The following is a 25029-nucleotide window of genomic DNA, read 5'->3' on the forward strand; positions in this document are numbered from 1 at the left end:
TTACGTAGCGGAAATGTGTCGATGAAGGACACTTGATGACGGAATCCAAATCTATGTCAAGTGTTTTTCACGAGAGAGAGGGAGAGAGAGAGAGACTGCGAGAGCATAAGACTGCAAAGTGCAGATTCCAGAAATCGTGTTGAACTTAAAAAAAACTCACTCGTCAGCTTCTAAAATCAGTTAAGGCAATCGAATCTTTTTTGAAGGACTTCTCAACCCTTTGTCTCACTTGGCTTCGTGTCTGTAAGAGACACGGATTCGCGCTTGATTCTGTAGTTATGTACGCTTACGGAGCTTAGCCACTGCACAGATAACGTTTATCTATAATAGGAACGCGGGCATCGTTTTGCTGACAAATGGCACGTTATCTCGGCAATGCCGCCTTTTCATTGGTCCGCAGAATAATTTGACCCTTCGATAAGAGAAAGTTCGGCCGCGAATCTCGATTACCCCGTATCGTTATTTAAACGGTCGTTTTCGTCAAACTCTTATTCCAGGCTGTCTTATCTGACGACGTTCAATTTCGAGCACAATCCGCGTAATCGTTAACCATTTAACAACCCCAAATCGCCGTGGTAACACGAATGTGTCTTGTCACGTATGCAAACGCTATTTAAGCTATTTTTACTTTAATTTTAAAGCCGCATTATATCCGATTTGGGATTATATATTAGATTCAAAACGGTATATTATCGTCCATGCGAGAACGGACTGCTGTGTGATTTTTCATGTTCGTGCACCTTCGTGTGGTCGATGGGAAAATGTTTTCGCTCCGTTTTAGCCGATTTGTCAAATTCACGACACACTTGGAAGTTTCTGGGAAGATATCGATTGCATCGGGCGCAGCCGCCTACCTTTGCTGTTACCGGCACGGCGCTCGGCGCGGCAGCCGAACTTTTACCGTTTTCGCGTGCTTCGGACACATCGACTGGCAACTTCCAAAGCGGTCGTTAAAGTAGCGGTAACCCTCGAACGATTCTCATAGACACTGTCCAGAAATCATGCAATCTGCTGGAATTTGCATTTATTCTTTGAATCATCGTGAATCTAGTCGAAGAATTACAGTTGTTAATGTGAAAATAATAGTCTCCTGTCCTCAATGCGAATGCGAAGGGATCGGACAGAAAATGTATAATCGATATCTATTGTTTAAACATGCAACATTGCCATTATTACGTTTTTTTTATCAGTTAAATATCGTTTGATCAATCTAGAGTCAATTCTCAAAAAAAAAAAAAAAAAAAAAAACACAGTAAAGGATAAAAAGCAATCTCGAAGGAATACTGACAATTCTCTTTCAGTTTGTCTAGGAACAAATGCAGCGCGTTTAGACTCTGAATTTTTAATATCCTTTTTATCTTAATTCCTCATTTCCATGCATAAGATCATCTTATCCATCTCTGACGCTGATACCCAGTTTGTCAAGGATATTCCGGCTCTAAAAAGAGTAGAGACGAAGCGAGCGGAACATCCGGATGGCGCGGCAAGCGTCTCAACGATAAATAGAGCGTAATTTAGTTTCCGTAGTGCTCGTCGCGCTAATTCTACCTTCTATACCCACGCTCTTGCCGTCTCGCGGAGGGTCGATGTTACGCAAGCGGAAGAATGTCATGAGTTACATCATACTCATCCCCGTGCCAGTGCATTCAATATATCGATTCATTCCCCAACGCGATGCGACGCGAGGCGACGCGACGTGTCCTTGTTATTTCGTGCAACGGTCAGACGGTCGCCAGACTGACGTAGATGAAAATAGTTACGTGGCAAAACGAATCGACAGCCGGAGCAACCTGTCAAGTGCATTATCCGATCGATATACGTACGTTCCTGTAATGTATTCAAGGCCAGTGCTAGAAAATTCGATTCTCTCTATCTGTATTATTGTGTATCTTTTTTTTTTTTTATTCCATATCGGTATTTTATGTATTCTCGACGCGTGTCGCGCAACACGAGAAACGCAAATATACAGATATCTCGTCCTCGGATAGAACTACACGACGATATATCAACGAGCGTAATGGTACACGCGTCGTAATGTCGTGGACAAATGGATACGCGTGTTTATGCACCGCGGTGCATCGTCGCGTCGCTTTTCCAAACAGTGTGCACTCGATGAACAAAAGTCTAGATACACTCGATAAGAATTGGTTGTTTCGTAAAAACGCAATCTCCGCTTATTTATGAGAAAGACATAAAGACACGGAAACGTATAGGACATAAATCGATATCGTTTCCCGTTTCTCTTGGAGAATGGAACATTTACGGTGTTTTAAAGGCATCGGAAGCACAGTGCTTTAGAGATAAGGACCTTAACCGTCGATGTACGTAATAACGTGGCGCAATATAAATCTGCGATGAATCTTATGGGGCTTGAGATGTGATTAAAAAAAAAATATATAAGACACGATAGAGGATACTATACGAGTAAAATATAAAACCAAAAATATATATATCCGAGATGTACTTACGTATATTTACAGAGCTTTTAACAATGCTCGAACAGATAGTTTAGAATGAGAAAAGTTGCCATTCCACCGAGTGATTCTATTTACGCCCTATGCAAGTTTCGAGTCAGCGAGGTGAGTCGCAACTGGGTCACCAAGGGAGCTCTTGAAAAGCGTTTGATTTCCCATAGCACCGTCCTAACGCCCCTATTGTCGTCACGAAAAACTACGTATGCAATTATTATTTATTAAATAATCTGCAAAACTTGACATATTTTTTGCAACGGCTCAACAACAATATCATTTAAAATACTTAATCGCGATACTTAGTCACATTATTTGAATACGTCAAAAGATAGACGAGAGATAACACATTTCTAACAAGATGGTCTACATTGTTTTAGGAACTCCAACAATGTGAACGTACAAACAAACGCAAATGCCCAACAAGGCACGGCCTCGTCAAGAGTGGTCTCCTCAATCCTTCATAGATGTCTTGTGAGTATCAAAACAAATTTCGATGGATATAATCAGTAGTTCCGAAATTTTCTTAACTGTATCGTAGAATGTATATCTAATAATAAGATATAGGAACTATATTTCAATATAGTTCTTCTTCTCGTTTGTGCTCAATTCAATTACATCGCAATTCGAAATCTTGCGGAATCTGCGGCGAGAGAACCGTATGTAATTAGTTAATTAAAGTTTCCGCGCTTGTCCTCCGGACGAGAAAATTGCTGCTTTCCGCAGCTACATCCATTGAACTAGTTCGCGAGATAGAACATTCAATTTTAACGGCACGGAAGATCATCGTTTGCAGCAATCCTTCTTTTACGTCTAAAACGTGTAGTTATTCTTTGTAATGAGATATCAAAATTTCATGCCCGTTTAAGGTAAAATCGCTTCGAAGTGCTCATCTAGAAAGTTACGTTAATGTATTAGGTATATTTTGCCTGGTCGTACGATTATATACGGTGGTGTGATAAGTAAATAGCGAGTCTTTTCGATAGTCACGAGTGCGAGCATCGCGAGGAGCGCAACGACGCGGAAGGTAACTCTGGAAATTGCAATTTGTCCGAATAACACGGGCCGCGTATTTCCCACGAAAACACCTCGGCCTGCTGCATCGTGGTATGCCATGCTCACGCTACGCGATGCCGTGCCATGGCACAAAGCAAATTTTAGCCAGAAAACTTGCGCGTCAAATGGCTCCCGTTGTGCAATAGAGACTCGACTATGACGCGAATATTATTCCGGGCGTGTCCCGGACTCCCGGAGTGAAAAGACAGAGAGAGGCTCGTTAAAAATATAATATTAAAGAGCGTCTGGGTCACACCACGACACGGAGTCGTTCGTAACATCGAGTATCTAGTTACGGATAAAGATGAAAGTCCGAGAAAACACCCGTAAATACCAGCAATCTCTTTCGAACGTGCACGGTTTCATAAGATTTTTCGAACGCGGGGGAAGATGTAAGCGGAGTAACAGGATGAAGAGAGAACGACTTCGTTAACGATATAGATTCACTAATTGCGATCCGAGTTGCAATTAAAGCCGAAACGGCGAGACGAGACACGCGCGCTACATATAGGTATTTGATTATTCTGACAAATCAACGTGAAACCGGTGATGTAACGTTACTGAAGCGTATCGACGGTAAACGTTAGAGAAGCTATTACATCGGAATACAAAATGTAGCCACATCAAATTTAGATTGCGCTCTGTCTCAGGGGTACCGACCTTTCTGCATCATTTATAGCGGATCGATCTTCCGCTACTCTGACCCGTCCCCCTCCACTTCGTCCTCCGTCCTCCTGCGTCTCGTTTCAGAAGTTCATTAGCTATTCGGAGTTTAAGAGCTCTCGAGTACAAGTTTCGTCACTTGTGAATTTTGATTCATTCTCGGGCTACGCTCGAGCTGCGGACGACTTTCGCCGTGGGATCTTTATTCACGTGAGAACATGTAATTTACATGCCTGTTGCGCTAATGCTGTAAATATCTCATCTCAAGCAACGTTAACAAATGTAATCTGAGGCAAGTTGAGAACGCGAGAACGTCTCGTATCAATTTTTGTTACCAGACGGCACCCAGAGGCGATAAGCGCGAGAAACGGTGACGCGGTACTTACAATATAATTATCGATAATATCGTTTCCTTACTTTAAAGTGACGTAATTCAAAGAATGTGATTTTCAAGTTACTACCATCATGAATGAGTTAGGTAATGATTAGTCTGTCAATCATCAAAAGTTAACTAATTTAACTTCATAGTCCGTCAAATAGCACTTTTGTGTGGTTCTTAAGGTTTTTTCGAAAAGATCATAATATCTTCTATAAGAGTGACATATATATTTTGAGTTGTTAGTTTTGTAAGTAAAAAAGGGGATTTTCTACAAAGAATACTTAGAGTTAAGACAGTTTTGTGATTAATAAAGTTGGAAGAAGAAATTTTTAGAAGTTTTATCTTGAATGTATCATTTTAGCTGATTTTATATATAAGGTAAATATAAACTGTTGATGATATGTATTTCAAGTCATATGTTACTTTTGATGAATTATTTCGGATTTGTTGTAATTTTGTAAGATATTGATATTGTCATAAATGAAAAAGGATTTTAAAGATTGTAAAACAAAAATGACATTAAATCATGTCTGTAAGAATCTATATTCTTTTTTCTGTGATATTATATTTGATTAGTCATTAATTTTCTATTAAATTGAAAAATAGATTTTATCTTTTTCTAAAAACTTAATTCTTTGAAATTGTGTCACGATTGTGAAGCAAGAGAATATGATATTGGAAGATACATCGATAAATGTATAATATATATTTTATTGGATAGTTTTAACTTAATCGCCCATTATTTTTCGCTTACGGGACAGCATGCGGGTCGATGATTTATCATTCGCAGGGTGAACCGCGAAATCCTAACGTATGACTCGTGAAACGCCGGTAAATCCACCGATCGATGCTTTTGAGCCCGCATTCAATGGAGAACGAAATTAGCGAGCACGGCATTGACAACCGCTTTGTTCGTCTGTCACGCGAGCGTTCCCGCGATAAATTTGCACCGGCAATCGTAGCGTTTCGTGTAAATGCCAATCAGCTGCATAATTATCGGTCACGAGCCACTGCGGTGGCCCGAAATTGTTTCGATTCTCTTAATTGGAATTTTATGCAGAAAATCAGCTGCGTTTGCGTTAAATAATGTAGTAGTCTAAACACACTCTTCCTAATTCATTTCCGATAAATTGGATCTTGAACTGAAGTTGTAATGACCCGTAAATTAGACCCCACGTCTGTGGGGTATCCGTGCCGCGTGTGTACGGTGAACTGTAATAATCGACAATCACGGTGAGACTTAATCATTCCTACCGCGCCTCTGCGAAGAAAGAATAGATTAGAGACGTCGTCCGTAACTAATGGCGCTGTTGCGTGTTTCTAAGAGGAGAGAAAAACGGGAGAAAAAAAACGCGATTGCCCTTTGGAAATCGAGGATACTTTTCAGAGTGAAACTCTTGAGCTGCTCACTCGAGAGCTGCGAGTCGGTGCTTTAAATATCAGGTGACATAGCCGTCTTTTTATCTCGATGTCTGTCGCAGGTGGATGCCCCGCTCCGCTATGAGGCCGGCCGAGGGTGACGCATCGGATTGCATTTTGGTGGTCGGCGTATCCAGATCGAAAATGGCTGTCGCTTTTCTATCAGTCGCCCTACTGTCTCTCTTTCTCACCTTCCACATACTCTATGATAGCGCCGTTTACAGTCTCCACGCGGTTTCCGCCATCGAAGGACGCACGGTCGAGCTGGTCTCTCAGGTACGTGTTTCGTGTCTCGTAATAAAAACGTATGTCGCTATCATTTCGAAAGACAGAACGGCTGCCATGTATGATGGATTTACGGTAGGTACACGCGACGCCGCCTCTTCTCTTCTCCAACTCCAAAGTTCACTTCCCGCGCACGAATCGCCATCTCCCTCAGGCCATTATAATTGGCGTACGCAAATGCGGCACAAGGGCATTGCTGGAGATGCTCTTCCTGCATCCGCAGATACAGAAGGCTGCCGGCGAAGTTCACTTCTTCGACCGTGACGACAATTACGGAAAGGGTCTGGAATGGTACCGTCGCAAAATGCCCTACTCCTTTAAAGGCCAGATCACCATCGAGAAGAGTCCTAGCTACTTCGTGACGCCCGAAGTGCCTGAGAGAATCCGCGCGATGAACGGCAGCGTCAAGTTGCTGCTGATCGTACGAGAACCAGTCACCCGGGCGATATCGGATTACACGCAATTGCGCACGCATGCTGCAACCGCGTCTACGTTGACCAACGGTACGCCGCAACAACAGCAACAACAGCAGCAGCAGCAGCAGCAAGTGGCGCGTACATTCGAGGAGCTCGTTATGCGACCCGATGGTACCATCAACGAGTCCTATAGACCGGTCGCCATATCCCTCTATCACACCTATATGCATCGTTGGCTGGAAGTGTTCCCCAGAGAGCAGATTCTCATAGTAAATGGCGATCAATTGATCGAGGATCCGGTACCTCAGCTGCGCCGAATCGAGAATTTCCTCGGGCTGGAACCGCGTATCGGTCGGCACAACTTCTACTTTAACCACACCAAGGGCTTCTACTGCCTGAGAAACGATACTTCGGAGAAGTGTCTGAAGGAGAGCAAGGGAAGGCGTCATCCACGTGTCAGTCCGATGGTCGTGACGAAGCTGAGGAAGTTCTTCAACGAGCACAATCAACGCTTCTACGAACTCGTCGGAGAGGATCTTGGCTGGCCGGAGGAATAACCATCGTGGAAAATCCGGACTCGTTCGTTACGCGACGCGAGTCGCGCGTGCATCCAGCGGCGGGTATGATCGTTCAAAATCAAATACCCTGTCGTCCTCCCTGAAGAGATATCTCTACCGATTGTATCGATAGAATTAACCACGAGTCGAAGAACTGACATCGTCGACGAAGACTCTTTGGGATTACATTGTATCGATCAGCGATATTCTTCGGGGATACTGACAAGGATAAGTAATTTATTATTGATTATCGATTCCACGATAAAGAGGTAATAATGCGCTGATGAAAGTATGTACAGGCGCCGTTTATTAGCGGATGCATACGAGGCCAGCGTCTTGTTATTATATTATCAAACGTATAAGCGTATACAAAACGTGACACACAAATATCTACATTACACACACACATACACACACACGCACATACAAAGACAAAAGTTACAATAACGCCGGCCAAAATAAAATAGAGACGCGGATCTGCGAGACGAACGCGATCGCCTCGTGGATTCACGCGGCATGCGGATCACATTGGTCCGTGACTTTACATATCAATTTTACATATCGATAGTTTACATATCAATAGGTTAACTAGTTCGTACGACAAAGATTGAATATTTTTATAATCCACATTGGAAGTTGTTATATCGCTTATGTCGTTAAGGATATTACGTAACGCGAAGGACTCTCTCGCGCGTGATTATGAAGATCGAAAGTTTTATTTATTGCGTCCCGCGCATGCACGATCCACCTAGGCACAGAGGGGACGTACAATTACGGTACTCTGCTCTTTTTTTTTTCCGGCAGAGAAACCGAGAGAGAAAGCCAAACAGAATAGTTTCTTTTTCTTCATCTCTTTGATTGTGAGTTTATCTCTTTGTCTCTTTCTCTCTTTTTCTCCCGCAGAAGCGCGAATATTCTTCTCCATCGTTCTCTGACACTGGATATTGGCGCAAGCGTTCCTCTGGGAATACGAAGAGAAGTAGGGTGGAATCCGACCAACCACGAATAAACTCGTCAGCGGCAGCGTAGACGGAACGGTTCGTCGAAGCTTTATCGTAGAAATCTTTATAATCGATTATTCTCCCCAAATCTCCCGATGGAGCTCGAACATATAACGTTCTTTATATATAATGAATTTCGATCGAAAGATCGAGTATTACGTGTATAATAAAAGCAACACGATAACAGAGACTTTATCAAAAATTTATCACAATAGTATGGAACGCATTCTCTTTGTCGTTGAGAGTTCTTAATTATTACACGGATGATTAATAATTCGACTCGATATCGACGAGAATGATGGACGTCGCGAGTTTTTGCTTTTTACAATCCTTTGCTCTTTACAATCTACTCAAAAAGGCACATCCACCTTCTGGAGCTGACAATTAATCTATTGGACCTATTTAATTATTAATTTCTTCGTCGAAAATGTCAAATAATTCATTTTTTTTTATTACATCTGCAAAGAAGGGTGCCTAAAAATGGCTAAAATTTTCCCCGAGTCATCTAAGAAATTAATTCTACGATATTTCTTGGTGTGTATATATATATATATATATATATAAAGAGAAAAATAATATTTTGAATATATATTAGGAAATATTGAAAAAATTGTTAATAATAAAAATACAGAACACGTACTGTGTACGTGACATTATGTTTCAGTTTTTTTTTTATTTCTGTAGGATCAGACTTGTATATGTATATTCCAATATCTACATATATAAATATCTATACATATGCTCACATTTTTGTATGTATTTTACATACAAAAATTACTTGTACACAATAATTATTTCCAATAAAAAATATTAAAACTTTTTAAAACCATTCTTTGTTAAGAATTTTTGTTGGTTTTCATATATTTTTTTTCAATATTATAATTTATAAAATATGTTTTTCATATACACAGAAAAAAAAAGTTAAAAAAATATTTATATTTTATCCTATATTTTTATACGATTGGGTAAATGTAAATTATTATCTATAATATTAATACAAATGCATTATTTTTAAATGCGTTTCTCATGTAAATATGTAACAGGTATTCGTTATATAGGTTACTTATAAATATACATTTCTCGGTATCATAATTATTTTTCTCTCTTAGATATATATACCAAGAAATATTGTGAAATTAGTTTTTAAGATATCAATTCAGAGAAAATGTTAGCCATTTTTAGGCACCCTCCTTTGAATTATTTTTATTAGAATATACTTACAGTTAGTATTTATTCCTTATATAATAATAGTTGTGTCATTCTGGTTTCTTGAAATTAATTAATTTCTTATTTAACATGAGTTAAATGAGTCTTACAGAGCCAGCATCAGTAATTGCACAAATGTACGAGAAAGATACTTAAAAATTTATTTATAATATTTATTTTATTGAAATAAAAACCTTTATCTAAATACGGCGAAATAAAATTTTATTTTTAGCAGTAACCCTTTGTTTTATGTTTTTACAATTAATAAAAGAAATAAGATATGTTTCACAGAAATGTATATTTCGTTAAAGTCAAATTATTTTATAACCATGAATATTTAAAAAATTCACAAATAACATTTGCTTCTGAATATTTAGATTTTTTTCTCAAAACAGATTTTGGTGTCAACTCCGGAGGGTTAAATTTTACGATAACGAATTATCATAACTTAATACATGAACTGTTACATAAATTTATATATTTTTTTCTCAAATCTCTTTTTGAAGGTAGATAATAGTATTAATAGTTGTTAAAAATCATCGACGATTAAAGACGATTACAAGGTGTATCTGTTATTGAGAACGCGGGGAAAACAAGGGAGATGAAAGAAGCGAGTCGTATGACAGCTTGTCGCTTAGCGACAAGGCTCTTCTCTTGGAAGGATACGGCGCCATAAATAATCCGCTTTGCGGCGCAAGTGAGTCGTGCATGCGCGGCAAAATGCACCGTGCGTTAATTCGTGCGATAAATACCGGTCGCCTAGGCTCCGTTTCAGTGACCGGAGATCTCGGGAATCGGAATAGTGGCGTTCTGAGGCCAAGTGCGTCAATTTCCTGTACGCCGCGATTATTTCCAACAGACAAGTGCACGTATCATCCGATATCTCCGCAATTAGAACAAACATTGACTTGGAAGTTAAAAAAAAAAAGAAATTTTGCTCTGATTAAATTATTTGCAATAAAACGGGAAAACGTTTATCTCTGGTACTGGAGTAGAAAAATTTTGTGTTTTCCAGCTTATCTTTATTAATCTGCTTTTCAGTTTGATTATTTAGCGAAGTATCGCTTTATGCGCATCGGCTCCGTTAATTACCTCCTCGCTGCAATTTGCCTGTTGTCACGACTGTAACGTTATGCATGGCTCAATCATCTGTTCTTCGAAAGCCCAATGAAGTCTCGGTAACGACAATTTCGGGTCTCGAGTAATTCGATTCAAAGAGAATCGTGGCGTCACGCGTTTCATCGTTGATCCTCCTTTCCGCGTTATACACGCTTTGATCAAATCTTTACTCGGTTGCATTCATGTAAGGTGTAATTTCCGCAAACTTCCTTTGATTCTCGTTGGATTATCTCACCGGTATACGGTTTATAGAGTGTTCGGGATGTGAATCTTTCGCGATTATAGTATACAAGGATACCCGAGGGGGTGGGAATACCTCTTTCCCTTTGCTTTCTCGAATAATGTCGAATCAATAAAGTCGGAATGAGCGAGGAATTGTTATCGCAAGTAAATTTTCAATTAAGCGGATTATAAAATACGCGGTGTGACCGAGGACGTATTTGAAAACGTCACGCCAATGGTCTTTACGTCTCCCTCGTAATCTCGCGGATGAATATTTAATTCCACCGTGACTGATATGACTAAGTAAGTGAGTTTATTCGGTGCATGACACGCGATCTCTTTTTCTTTGCGTTTAAAACGCACGAAGGAAAAACGCACATATCGCTCGATATTCTTCCTAGTGAGACGAGCGAAGGGATCGCGCTACGACTTCCGACCTCCGCACCCAATTAAGAAACTTCTTAGACGTTCTTTAGGGAAGTCACGCGCGCGGCACGGCTCGATAAGCTAAGAAGCGTAGCCGGTCACGTTAACCATCTCGCACGCTCGGTTGCGCTCATTTAAACAGAGGGAATATTTTTTAGTGAGTTTCACATTCTCTAATAAACGATAGTTTTTTTGGATATTGCAACGGCATCCGATCGCCGATCAATCGGCATATTTTCTACTTTTTTTATCCCGTAGAATAAATACGGATAAAAAGATTTCTCGAGTGAAAATTGGCACACGCTTAGATATATATATATATATATATATAGTTCCCCCCGCTTTCAATTATAATAATGTCCGGACGTGCACGATGGAATTGCCAAGAGCAAAAGCTCTTTACGACAAATATTAAATTAACCGCGACTTTAATAAATCTCCCGCCAAATCATCTATCCGTTGGTCGTAAAAATTACGGCGTGAAAAAATATCGTCTCCGAAGCGGAGCAAGATAAATATTGTTCCTTTCCATCTCTCTCTCCCTCTCGTTACTGAAAGAGAACGAATAGGAGTTTTATTCCCCGGCGCGCATCGCGCGCGATCACGATATTCTCCCTCGGCCTCCGCGACCCCGGTCTCGGCCATTCACCCCGACTTTAGCGGCGTTAACAACCCTCCTCCTCCTCCCGCCCCTTACTCTCGGCGGTACTCTTTTCTACCCCTTTTTTTTTTTCATTCGTCGATGTCCGGTCAATCTACGGGGATTTCACGCGGCTCTTCCATTTGCGGGGTGTCTCGCGAAAACAAATATTTTCAACGACGAAGTTAGCGCGAGAGCCTCTGCAAATATGTCATTTCGTCCGCACCTTCCGGATGAAATATGAAGCGGCAGGAACGCGAGCACCTGCGATACAGATGTCGAACGTGTAATGTACCTTGTTACGTATACACAGAGGTGTCCGATGACCTATAAAATGTAACACACATCGCGCTGAAAGTAGAAATTGAATTGGGGTCTTTCCGAAACAGCTGCCTGTGCCCGGATAACCTCTTTGCCTTGACTGATCGATATTGCTCGCCATTCACGTGGACGTCCGGCGAAATGTACGCAGATTCAAGCGGATCCCTCTTGTCCTTTTCGTCTCCATTACGGATGCACCCTCTACAGAGGCAGGCCGAGATGAATATGTATTTTCTAGCGAGCATGGCACGCGAAAGTACTGAAATTTATAAAGACCCGCAGCAAGTATCCCGACCATTTCCCAAACTATTTCCTCGCTTCTCGTGTAATAACGATCCCGTGTCCAAGATGTTTAGCCTTGAAGATGACAAATGATCTACTCGCCAAATTCTTATCGAGGAAAAACTCCACCGCTGAAACTTTCTTTCGTATTTTCTCTCTCTCTCTCTCTCTTTTTTAAAATATTTTTCGTTTTTCTTTTCTCCATTAATACCGATACCCGGACAATGAAATAGCCTGACGTGGTCGCAAGAGACGCTTCTTTTCGCGTGTGATGAATATGCATTTTATGCAAAATGCATCCGCATTCGCCAACTTAAGTCGAGGAAGAAGAAGCGCCGGACTACGAGACTTCGCAGGAAGGAAGGGTTCGCCTAACGATCTCGAGAAGTCGCCGCGAATAAAGGAATTATACAGAATTATGAGGGCGTGGATTCTGATCTAACTACGTGAATCCGAATATTCAATACGGTCACCGACCTCTATAGTACTCCAGTAAAGTCGGGGAAGAAATAGGAGGCTGTACAACATCAAGAAAATCACGGCAGAGCGTAGGCAAGAACAAGGGGTGAAGGGGAAGAAAAATGTCACTCCCGAGAAAAGAAATTTTATGCTGCATCGACTACGGTATCTCCGCGCGCGCGTTACTACCGGCATGATAAAATTCAGAATCGATTCTCCCTTAATCGCGATATTACTATGCGATACCCGGCGTGAATGGGACGAGTTGCTTCGGTCTCGGGGGATAATAATAACGCGGTAATCAACCCTCGAGAAGTTTCCTGGAATGGCGGCTTAATAATGCACGCGAAATGCTCCCGGAATCCACATGTCGATCCAATGACGAAATTGAATCGTATCATTCACGACTATTTTGCTAAATCACACGACGGATTTCGAATCAATAGCCTGTGTTAACCGTTTGAATTTTTTGTTATCCTCATTTCAGCGACTAAAAACGAAAGTATTAAAACATAAACTGTGAAGGAGATTTAAAAAAATACGAGTTCTTATTATTTTACGTTTCGTAATATTTAATATTCTGCACTGTTAGATTTAAAGAAGCAGTCGGATAATACATTGAATTAAATAATATTTTATTATTTTTAACTTCTACACGTGTATCAAAATATAAATCAATTTATTTCTGATACGTCCATATTAATGTACGTACTTAGTAAATAATAAACTAAATTTAAATATAAAATTTAATACATTTTCTTAAGTTAAATCGTTCAATTCCATTGTTTTAATTAAATGACATATATCGAGTAAAAACAATGGTTATTTATAGTAATGATTAAAAATAACTTAAACTGAGTATAATTTAATATTGTAAATTTAACAATGTATCATAATTTTGTAGACGTGATATTGTTTGAATGAATATCGTTTGTAGCAACAATATCTCTATGCATTTTTTTTGGGCGTTTCTATAGCACGTCGGAAGTAAAAATGGTGAAACGCTGTACGAAGCTACAGTGGAAAAATGCGAAAAAGCGTGAAAATATCGCTGTTATGTGAAAATCTAATTAATTGCCCATACAAACTTTTTCACGCTTTAGATGCCGGAACCTTTAAAAATTTTCGACCTGGCATCACTGGGTCGAAAAGCGGAGACAAAAGTCATTCGTTTGCACATTTCGCCTGGCTGCATTTACCGGAAATACTTTGGCAGAACGATTACTCGAACGCTTTAAAATTCAAATTTTAATGTTGAACGTTTTTAGAATGAATTCTTATTTAAATAAAAATTTTTTATTTAAATAAGAAAGTACAAAATAAGTTAATGTTTTCGAATGATTTTTATAAACATTTCGAAAACACGAGCGTCCTAATATCGAAAATCCGAGCCATGTACGTGTCTTTCGCTAAATAATCGATGAGAGCAACTTGATCTACGATTTTCTAAGGTCCGTATTCTTTATTAATCGCTGCGATTGGTTTACCCTATTTTTGTCTCTGTGCGGTTACATCGTTGCCCTTCGTCGCTATAAACGGCATTAGATCAGCTAAATCTGGAAAATTGTCATCTATAAGTAATCGAGAAGTTTGTTTTGCGGGAGAAAGAGATGTATTTTCGTCCAGAGCACGTCGAAACACTCGTAATTACTCGAAACTTATCGTTTCCAACAAATAATAAACTTCCAGTACCAAGATACACGTATCTCCTATAAAACTTTGCGCCTCCAGAAGTAAAAATATCAGAGGGGATATCGAATGGGAGACGTCATGTTATATAGTATCACGAAATTTGTTAGAGAAAGTTATAGAAGCGGTGTACGTTTTTATAACAACGTTCAAAGAAATTGACGTGCAGGCATAGGCCTTCGAATCTCCTGGAGCACGAAAGGGGGAGGGGGGGGGGAGGGATTAGACCGTAGGAAGATGAAAGAAACCAAAGATATTAATGCAAGGAGGGTGTATGCAAATATCTCTTTTTGGAGGGCACACACCCTTGCGATCGGAGCGCTAGTCGTTAAAAGGAAAAATACATATCATACTTGATAAGGGTATAGAATAAGAAAATCTCGCTCAACGATCCTTGGATCATTCGAATCTATACTTCGACAAATCCTTGGATCATTGAATTCTCGAATTACCGGATCCTTGGACCATCGGATCCACGGATTATCGAATCGCGAATCGATTCCTTCGCGTCGCGCTTGCCACGAACTTGTGCGTGAATTTCATTCTCGTCGTGTGCAATTTCACGAAATTACGCGCCTAGCATAATTCAATGCGGTGCAAGTCCTTCCAATATTAATACTCGATTGCGTTACTTTTTAAAGGTACAAAAATTCAATTTATGCGACTCAATCCCTTGAGACACTCAGTTCGAAAATGACAAAGTTATACAAGGCGACTAAAGTCGGTGGTGAAAAGTACAAAAAACACGACAAGCGGCAACCTTCCAACGAAAGAAATTCACCCGGAAAGCGAGAAATCTATGAATGGAGGGGCATGTAGTAAATCTAGGATACAATGTGTACACGCGCGAGTTGCAACTTGCGCTTGCTTTCCGTTCCTTCTTATCGGCTTTCGCAAGTCAACGGTGGCAGTAGAGAGTACACTCTCCACCACGGGATATCTCAACTAGAGTGTCTCCGCCTTGCCCCTTGCCAACTGGCTCATCCTCTTTTCCCTTCACCTTCATCGTCTGTATCGTGCACCCCGGGGGAGAAGCACTGATTTATTTAAAAGACGAAGTCGACGCGAAGCTACCGGCTTCGTCACTGCCGGCAAGAATCGCTCGATTCTCCATCCTGGTTTTCACCTCAATTTTTATTTTACATTTTTGTCTCTATCCATACATGTGCCAATTTATTTTCTAGCCGTTCACTACGACTTTCTATAAATTATATTTGGCTCGCTAAATTTACCGCGTAGTAAATCGAACCACATCTTCGATTTGAACTTGCTGTAGCTAATTAATATACACTTTCATAATTAAGTTCGAAGTTTCAAACTTTATTGGCAATGATTTAGGCATTAGATTACCTTGAACTAACATCTTGAATTTTCAGTTACTTGAAACTCAAACTTTATTAATATCTAGGCTTTCAACCAACTCCTATTTTTTCTTGCGTAGACTGCAGCATTTGTACGATATCTCGCGTTTCAAAGATATCCCATGAGTAATTTCTCCGAGAAAATTCCTTCGATCAAAAACAAATGGCGGAAGAATAATGTACGTGTATACATGCGCTCTTTGTTCTCTGTCTATAAGATTTCGTTTTGTATCACGGGACAACGTGGCGGGCGCAATCGACGCTCTGTCGACGAAATATCAGATATCTTATCGAGATGACAGCTTCCTCGATGACTCGAATGCCGTTATTGTTGTCTTTCAAGTTGTTCGTCTGGTAAGACGTTTGATACGGTTCGCGCGAAGAATGCTAAATCAGAGGTGCACAAACTAATGCGCATTCAACTCGGTGTAGACCAATTGTTATTTTTTTGAAACGTATAAATAGAATTAAGTTAAAATATACGATATTCTATAGAATATGCTTCGCATCTTGACAAAAAAGATGTATACATATATTATATGTTACGTTACATCAGAGTCGTGTTATATTTTATAATTATTATTTTTCTCCTTGTGATGTTAAATTAGCGTATCGTAACTTTTGTTGCTGCAATATTATAAGTGTAATGTGTAATTTAACAGGGTTGCCACAAAACTGGAAATCGGGAAAATAAAAAAAAAAGTCAATTTTGCAAAATGTTGTAAAAATTAAAATTTTAAAGAAATTTAATATGCGCACATTATGTCTGCGCAGTTTTGGAATAATACTATCAACTTAATAATTAAATGCAAGCAGTGTCAGCAACGTTAGTAATTTACATTGCTATGTTAAATGTTCTCTCAACAAAGTATTTAAATCAGGACGAAAATAGAAAAAATATTAAAATATTTTAGAAAACATCAAAGAAATTTTATCTGAAAATTAGGGAAAATTTATGAAATTTTATATTATAGGATAAGGAATTTGTGACAACCTTGTATTATTATCACAATCTATTTTTGTAATGATAAAAATTAAAGCAGCGAGAGATCGGTTAACGGTCAGACTGATTAACGCGACAGCTGGGGCCAGTTATCCTTTCTGAAAGGAAAGATAATTTAATGAAAGAAAAAGTGTTAACCCTCCGTCTGCAATTATATTTTTGCTCCCTCCGTCTGCAATCTCTCGGTCTTTTTTTGTCCACCTCAATTTTTTACTGTTCTAGAATTTCACGAAATGAAGAAACATTTTTTAGGATTACTTTTCAACATCTCTATTATCTTACCAAATAGATATTACGAGATATTTTAAGAAGAAAAGATTCTCCGCCCTTTATTTCGGGGAAATTTGAGAGTGAGTTTTCGCTTGTGCCAAAAAAGACCCATATTGCAGACAGATGATAAAAAAATTCAATTTGTTTAATTTATCGTGTGATCACTTGTTTATTTAATATAACTACTTTATCTTTCCAAAATCTTTGTCCGGGCGACAAAAGCGAGTTTGCGCGCCGCTGGTACAGGCGTAAGAATATAGAACGTAAGATACTAGATTTACAAAACTGTAGCTATACTTTAAGCAATAAGCCACGCTAAAGAAAAAACGATACATATCAACAATTGCCTGTACGGTGTACACGATGTCGTTTCTCGACACGTGCACCGGATTAAGCGAAAACAAAAAAAAAACGAGTCACAAAAGCGAGGTGTCCGTGCAGAACCGAAAACGATTGAGAAGCGATCGTGTAAATTGCGGACCGGTAACGTATGTATCTTATAGCACGTGGGATTTCTCAAAACCGTTATCTGTATTTACGATCGAGCGTGTATATACATGGTGGATGAAACTTTTAAAGTATTCCGTCGACCTTTCGACGAGCAAGCAGCGTAATCAAGCTGGATATTTCACGATCATTTACGGATCGCGTTTTCGTATTTTCTCTTATTTTCAGCAGGGATGTTTTTATATATACGTATCGGGATTCGTGTTTAAAAAACTTCCTGTTGAAAATTTTCGATAGTTTTTGCTTCGAAAAACGCGTGGGAAACGCGCAAAACAAGAGAAGGAAAACGCGAGAGGATTGTTCTACAGAGCGGCAGTTTCCCTTCGAAAAAGCGTGAATTAATACACGCGGAAATATCGATCGGCTTCTGAGTTCATGGCGCGCATTTGGCAAAAAAAGTCAGGTCGTTCCGCAAAAAAAGAGAAAAGAGAAGAAACACTGGCTGGGGAAAAGACTAAGGCTGGCTTCTTCTCGTGGCCATGTCCGTCTGACGCAGCCGCGTTTTTTCCCGGGAGAGTAACTTCCAACGGAATATAAAAGACTTTTACGTGGCGACCCGGCAGAAATCGCCAGCACACGTCTAATCGGCCGAGGGTTGATTCGATAAAATGCGGAAACGGCGCGACGCTACGCTACGCAGAATTTGCATTCGCGGGCAACGAGACAGCCGGCGGGACCGGTTGGGGTTTTTACGCAAATAAACGGAAAGTTGAATTTTACCATACTGTTATTTTGTTACGCTGAGACATTTCCCGATCGCTTCTAAATCGCGAGAGGCGACGCGCCATCACCTCAGGGTTATCATCAAACTAAATGCTATAGTTCAAAACGAGTACATATCACTAGTTGTTAATGACGCATCGTAAATAAGTTTAATAACAATTAATTTATTATACATTTACCTATATCTTATATATATATATATAATATACATATTTAAAAATTGATATATGTATATATATACAATATCTATATATAAAGAAAAAACGATACATATCAACAATTGCCTGTACGGTGTACACGATGTCGTTTCTCGACACGTGCACCGGATTAAGCGAAAACAAAAAAAAAACGAGTCACAAAAGCGAGGTGTCCGTGCAGAACCGAAAACGATTGAGAAGCGATCGTGTAAATTGCGGACCGGTAACGTATGTATCTTATAGCACGTGGGATTTCTCAAAACCGTTATCTGTATTTACGATCGAGCGTGTATATACATGGTGGATGAAACTTTTAAAGTATTCCGTCGACCTTTCGACGAGCAAGCAGCGTAATCAAGCTGGATATTTCACGATCATTTACGGATCGCGTTTTCGTATTTTCTCTTATTTTCAGCAGGGATGTTTTTATATATACGTATCGGGATTCGTGTTTAAAAAACTTCCTGTTGAAAATTTTCGATAGTTTTTGCTTCGAAAAACGCGTGGGAAACGCGCAAAACAAGAGAAGGAAAACGCGAGAGGATTGTTCTACAGAGCGGCAGTTTCCCTTCGAAAAAGCGTGAATTAATACACGCGGAAATATCGATCGGCTTCTGAGTTCATGGCGCGCATTTGGCAAAAAAAGTCAGGTCGTTCCGCAAAAAAAGAGAAAAGAGAAGAAACACTGGCTGGGGAAAAGACTAAGGCTGGCTTCTTCTCGTGGCCATGTCCGTCTGACGCAGCCGCGTTTTTTCCCGGGAGAGTAACTTCCAACGGAATATAAAAGACTTTTACGTGGCGACCCGGCAGAAATCGCCAGCACACGTCTAATCGGCCGAGGGTTGATTCGATAAAATGCGGAAACGGCGCGACGCTACGCTACGCAGAATTTGCATTCGCGGGCAACGAGACAGCCGGCGGGACCGGTTGGGGTTTTTACGCAAATAAACGGAAAGTTGAATTTTACCATACTGTTATTTTGTTACGCTGAGACATTTCCCGATCGCTTCTAAATCGCGAGAGGCGACGCGCCATCACCTCAGGGTTATCATCAAACTAAATGCTATAGTTCAAAACGAGTACATATCACTAGTTGTTAATGACGCATCGTAAATAAGTTTAATAACAATTAATTTATTATACATTTACCTATATCTTATATATATATATATAATATACATATTTAAAAATTGATATATGTATATATATACAATATCTATATATATATATATATGTGTACACACGTACATATATATACACAAGCTAGCGCGTAAGTTTTAATAAAACAGTGTAGAGAGAAACGACAGAGGGAACGTATTATATAACTTGACGACTATTCGTCGCAATTGTTCCGGCATATGAATGGAAAATACGGACAAAAACTATTCCATCGATATCGAAACCAGACAGTATTTTAAATGAGCGTAGATATAATGATCGTTAGTCATGTATATCTATTACGTATCGTTTAGCGTTGGTATCAATTTTTGTCACACAGATTTTTGTCCACAACGTACAACAGTATTTTTTTTAGACGAACAGTTGCCTAAACGCCTCACTAAACTCTATTTGAAAAATTGGGACTACCTACGATATATTGTTTTTCGTTGCGTAACGTTACCGTGTGGTGCTTTGCCAATTTAGAAATCAAAAATTTTAAATAAACCTTAACGCTATCATCCTAACAATAAGCCGGACATCAATTAAGCACAACTGCGCTTCCACATAATTAAATTTTTATAACGACTTGTTATACATTGAAATCTATCGACAAATTACACATGTGTATTCATTACGCGCGATTAATTTGACGCCGAAAGAAAAAATATATCCTTCGATCGAATGTCAGAAAGCAACTCTTCCTCTCGTCGACTTTACTCTAGATCGAAAGTGACACGAAATACTCCGTATTCAGAGACACATACACATACGCGCACTCATGTTCACGCATACACTCACACGCGCACACGTGACACTTAAAAAAAAAAAAAAAAAATTATCGTTATCGATGTCTACGATAAAAATTGTTAAACCGAAGGACGAAGCGGCGCCAAATCTCAGAGTCGTTGCCGCTCGGGCCGGTTTGTAATTAACGTTTAACGATACTTATTTTTTTTTTGTAATAGCATATACCGTGTATGTGTTTCCTGTCGTGATTATTCTACCATTTCCTCTTTCCTCGTACCTTGGTAGGAACTTTTAAGAATAACGAATTCTCGTGTCGCTTCTCACTCTCTCTCTCTCTCTCTCTTGTACCTTTTTAACGGACGTTCTATTTAGACGTCCGGTGTATCTAATTAATTAATTCCCTAATACGTTGTACTTGGTCCGATTGTTTAACTGCATATACGAGCTGAAATCGATTCTGGCTGTTGTTATCTATATCTGAGATCGTGAGACATCAACTCTACTTCTCGTATCGTATCTCTATCGAATGGCGTCGTGATCTCGCCCCGTTACATCGAGTGTCTTCTATTCGTCGCCGTAGTTATTGAACGGTGCAACAGAACAACGAAAGATATGGAACTGATATAAAAGTTCACGAGGAAATTAATCGTGCGAGAGTAGACGTGGGAAAATGTATAAATGAGGCTGCCTCATATATACAGCCTTTGGCAAACTACACGATTTTTATATCGAACAAATACTGAAACGCATTTATTGGAAATCTGTCTGCCGAGGCAGAGATAATTAATTTCAATGAAAATGTAAAATTAAAGACATTGTATTATATAATTGAATTAGGAATATCGTCGCAAAAATGGCAATATTGAATTATCTCGAATACTCGGGGCCGAGATTCTGCGATACAGCCGTCGAATTAACTCCTTCTGATCGATGACAATTGTCTTATTTTGCGGTGCGTGATAAAAAAAGCGTTATATCGCCAACCAAGTATAGCTTCTTAAAAAACAATCTTTTACTCTCGGTATATATAAAAATATCTTTTAGATCGGTAGCTCAAATAACTAAATGTAAATTTACCGTGAGGTGATTATTAAAGATACTCACGTAAGATAAACTTTAAAAGTATAGAACTATTAAACATATTATTAGATCGCAGAATTTCTCATCGTTAGAAATGATATGATAAAAATTTGTGTACATTACGTATTTGATAGTGAATGCAATTTTACATTGTAGGATATTTAATATTTATATAATCTTGTTACAAACTTTATAGGATATAGCGTAGTTTTATATAGACAAATTGTTGTGATTTAAATAATTTATACCTTTACATTCTTTTTTATATTCGAGATTTCACTAAAAGAGTTTTATTGTACCGAGAGTCGTGATATATGTTAACATGTTGTCGTTGGGAAGGGGTTAAAAGGGATCAAAGGGCTCGTAGCTTAATTATGTATACATACACGCTTTTATCGCGTTTCTATACACATTATTGTAAATCACGGACGTTATTAAAATGTTGGAACGAAACGCATGGCATTTCCTCGACCAATATGAGTTAATAGCTAGCCTGTTACTTCTAGCATGTAATACGTCCAGCGATAAACGTGATTATTGAAAAAGAATTCTTTTTTTTAATTTATTGTTGTATATATTTATATTGCTTATCTGCTACAACAAAAAACACAATTGAAAAAAAAACAAAGTTTTCCAGAAAATAAATTTGAATTGTTAAAATTTCGTAAAATATTAATTTTGAAATGTAATTTTGATGTAATGACTGAGTATATAAAAATAAAAATATATACTTTTAAAGTGAATTTTTTTTCTTTGTTTCCTTTTTTACAAATAACTGCTCAAAAATGACAATTTTTTTGTTTTATATTGTTATAGAGCAAATAAATGGTATTAAATTTATATTTTCATATCACATATATAAAATGTATTTTTATTTTTTATTTATTAACTATATTTTATCGAGGTTTTATTCAATATAGGACTTCCGTTATTTATGGAAGGTGATATAAAATAGAAAAGAGCTAGAAGAATATCAGATTCATGTTAAGATTAATTTTAACGCTTGCATTGATAATTTATTTTTTCCCTGTTGCATCGTAAATCTTGCTTTAAAAATGAGAACGAAACTATGGATTTTAATGCTACAAGTTGTGAAAAATGCTCAAGTTTTACTCGTCTCGCGCTGGACTCAACATCTAAAAGCAACGGGTGAGCGGAACTCGAAGTAATTTACGATTTACATTTGTCGCGCGACCAATGTCATATCGAGTAACAAAGAGCAATAATTCTCACGCGTTGAAGAAAATTCAACTCGCGATATTCGAACGCGATCGAGCTCTCACATGTAGCATACTTATCGATACGCGTATCTTTGGCGTACCTATCGCAGAAGAGATTTCTGCGCGAAAAACTCGTTACACTGAGGATTATTTGAAAGAGGAGTCGAGAGAGCTCTGTCGGATCGAGAGTGAGAAAACAAACATCGAGATGTGTATATGTCGCGTTAGAAAAAAAATCAATTTCTGATAAAATGATGCGTACTCCTTGCATCACTAAAAAAATAAGGATGTAACGTATGGGTGTACTCAGGATTTCAATCAGGGGAGATCATAAAATTTATCTTCACACAAGACATATCAAAATAATTATATTAAAACCAGTTTTTAAAACTTATCAATGAACTTTTTTACGAATAAGTATGGTATAAGCCATGCATTGAGCAATGAATGATTAACTTTTCGTCGTAAAAATTATTTTTACAATTTAATTATTTTTCCTTGTCAGTTTACACTAAAAAAATATTTACCGAATTTTATTAAATATTTATTTGAATAGTACTAACGAAATATTTATTTACAGGGTAAATATAAATATTTATGTAAAATAAAAAATTATATTTAAATTGAGTAAGTATATATTTACCTTTAGTAAATACAATATTTCGTTTGTACTATTCAAACAAATATTTAGAAAACTTCAGTAAATTTTTTTTTCAATGTAGGAAAGGCAAATGCCCCTCCTTTACTCCCCTTTCATACTCCTATATCGTAGCGGGAACACGTAGGCGTATCCAAGAGGGAGAAGAAATTAGGGAGTCCAACTTTCCTCCGAAACTTATTATTAAAAGTTAAAATGGACAAAATCTAATATTTTCCCATTCAAAATAAAAAAAAAACGAAAAGGAGACATTCCAAGCTCTAAAATATCTAACAAGTAAAAATGATTAACACAAAACAAATTCTGTTTATGTGATAACAGAATTGATGAAATCTCCCGAAGAAAAATCCTGACTCGCTTCTACGAAGAGACGATCATGTGTTATTGGTTCACAGTAATAGGAAATTCGCGCTCATCGCGTGTATAATTTCATGTAATAAAAAGATATGATATAAACGCTACTTGTACGTTTCGCGCGCGTAGTTACTTATATTATATAACTACTTAATTGCGTGAGAAGCGTGCGAGCGGCATGCTCCTGTGCGTGATCGTCTCATTGATAGCTCATTTCCGACGCCCTCCGCGTCGGCACGTAGCGAAGTCGTAAAACTCGTAAATCACATTGTTCACGATAACGCAACGTTCGCAAAACTGCCGAACAGCGGCGAGCCGAATTTGCAAGCGTAACGCACCACGTTTCGTTGAATGAGTTATTATTATTAGCGTAGAGCGAAAGCACCCCCATGGGCCGCATCACGCGTATACTTTTTATTCATCGCTCACGCGTATATCGGTCATCCCGTAAGTGATGCATACGCGTCTCTATCGACGTTTCGTTTTCTACATGATTAATGGAGCAGTCTCCGCTTTTGTTTCTCATTGGTCCATTCCGATCTCAATCGTTCCATGTGTTGCTCCCGCGAAGAGACGAAGGCTGCGGTCTACTTGATGCTACAAATGCTTTGAAATATTTTCTGATTGGTTAATTAAATTCTTCATTCTGATTGATCAATCAAATGCTTCGAAGTATTTGTAAATGGACCGTAAGAGAATCAGAAACGATCCTGGACGAGATGGCCTTTGGGTGTAATTATTAATCCTGATCGATAATCGCAGGTCCAGTAGATCTTGACATTCTCTTCAACTACTTTGTAGAAAATTGTTTATAACAAATATTTTTCATAATCTCACATAATTTTAAATTACGCAATCTTATTCCTCGGGTTTTGATCTTCAAAGTAAAAAAAATTATTCAGTTACATTAACTTTAAACAGTAACTGAGATACATTAATTTAAAGTACACTGGACCCGTGTATTTCAATTAAGGAAATTTTGAAGCAATTGTCAATTAAAATTTTAAAAAATTCAAGTTATATACGTTTAATATAGATAGCTTAATGTTGCAAAATTACGAGAGAAGATGTTCAAGCTAATCTTACGGGATAACGGATCGTTTTTTAACCGCGATAAAGCTTCGAGCTTCATAAACACCC

At 38.5% G+C, this 25029-nt stretch overlaps 1 protein-coding gene across 1 annotated transcript; it reads left to right on the forward strand.

Moving 5' to 3' along the window:
• The first annotated feature begins 2883 nt into the window (after positions 1 to 2883).
• Hs3st-A (Heparan sulfate 3-O sulfotransferase-A) lies at positions 2884 to 7243 on the forward strand. The gene is made up of 3 exons (XM_018540076.1): positions 2884 to 2942; positions 6048 to 6261; positions 6350 to 7243. Exons 1-3 carry the CDS (start codon positions 2884 to 2886, stop codon positions 7241 to 7243), a joined length of 1167 nt encoding a protein of 388 aa, XP_018395578.1.
• The last annotated feature ends 17786 nt before the right edge of the window (positions 7244 to 25029 follow it).

The sequence above is a fragment of the Cyphomyrmex costatus genome, unplaced genomic scaffold (genome assembly GCF_001594065.2).
Source record: "Cyphomyrmex costatus isolate MS0001 unplaced genomic scaffold, Ccosl1.0 scaffold23, whole genome shotgun sequence".
Lineage (NCBI taxonomy): Eukaryota > Metazoa > Arthropoda > Insecta > Hymenoptera > Formicidae > Cyphomyrmex > Cyphomyrmex costatus.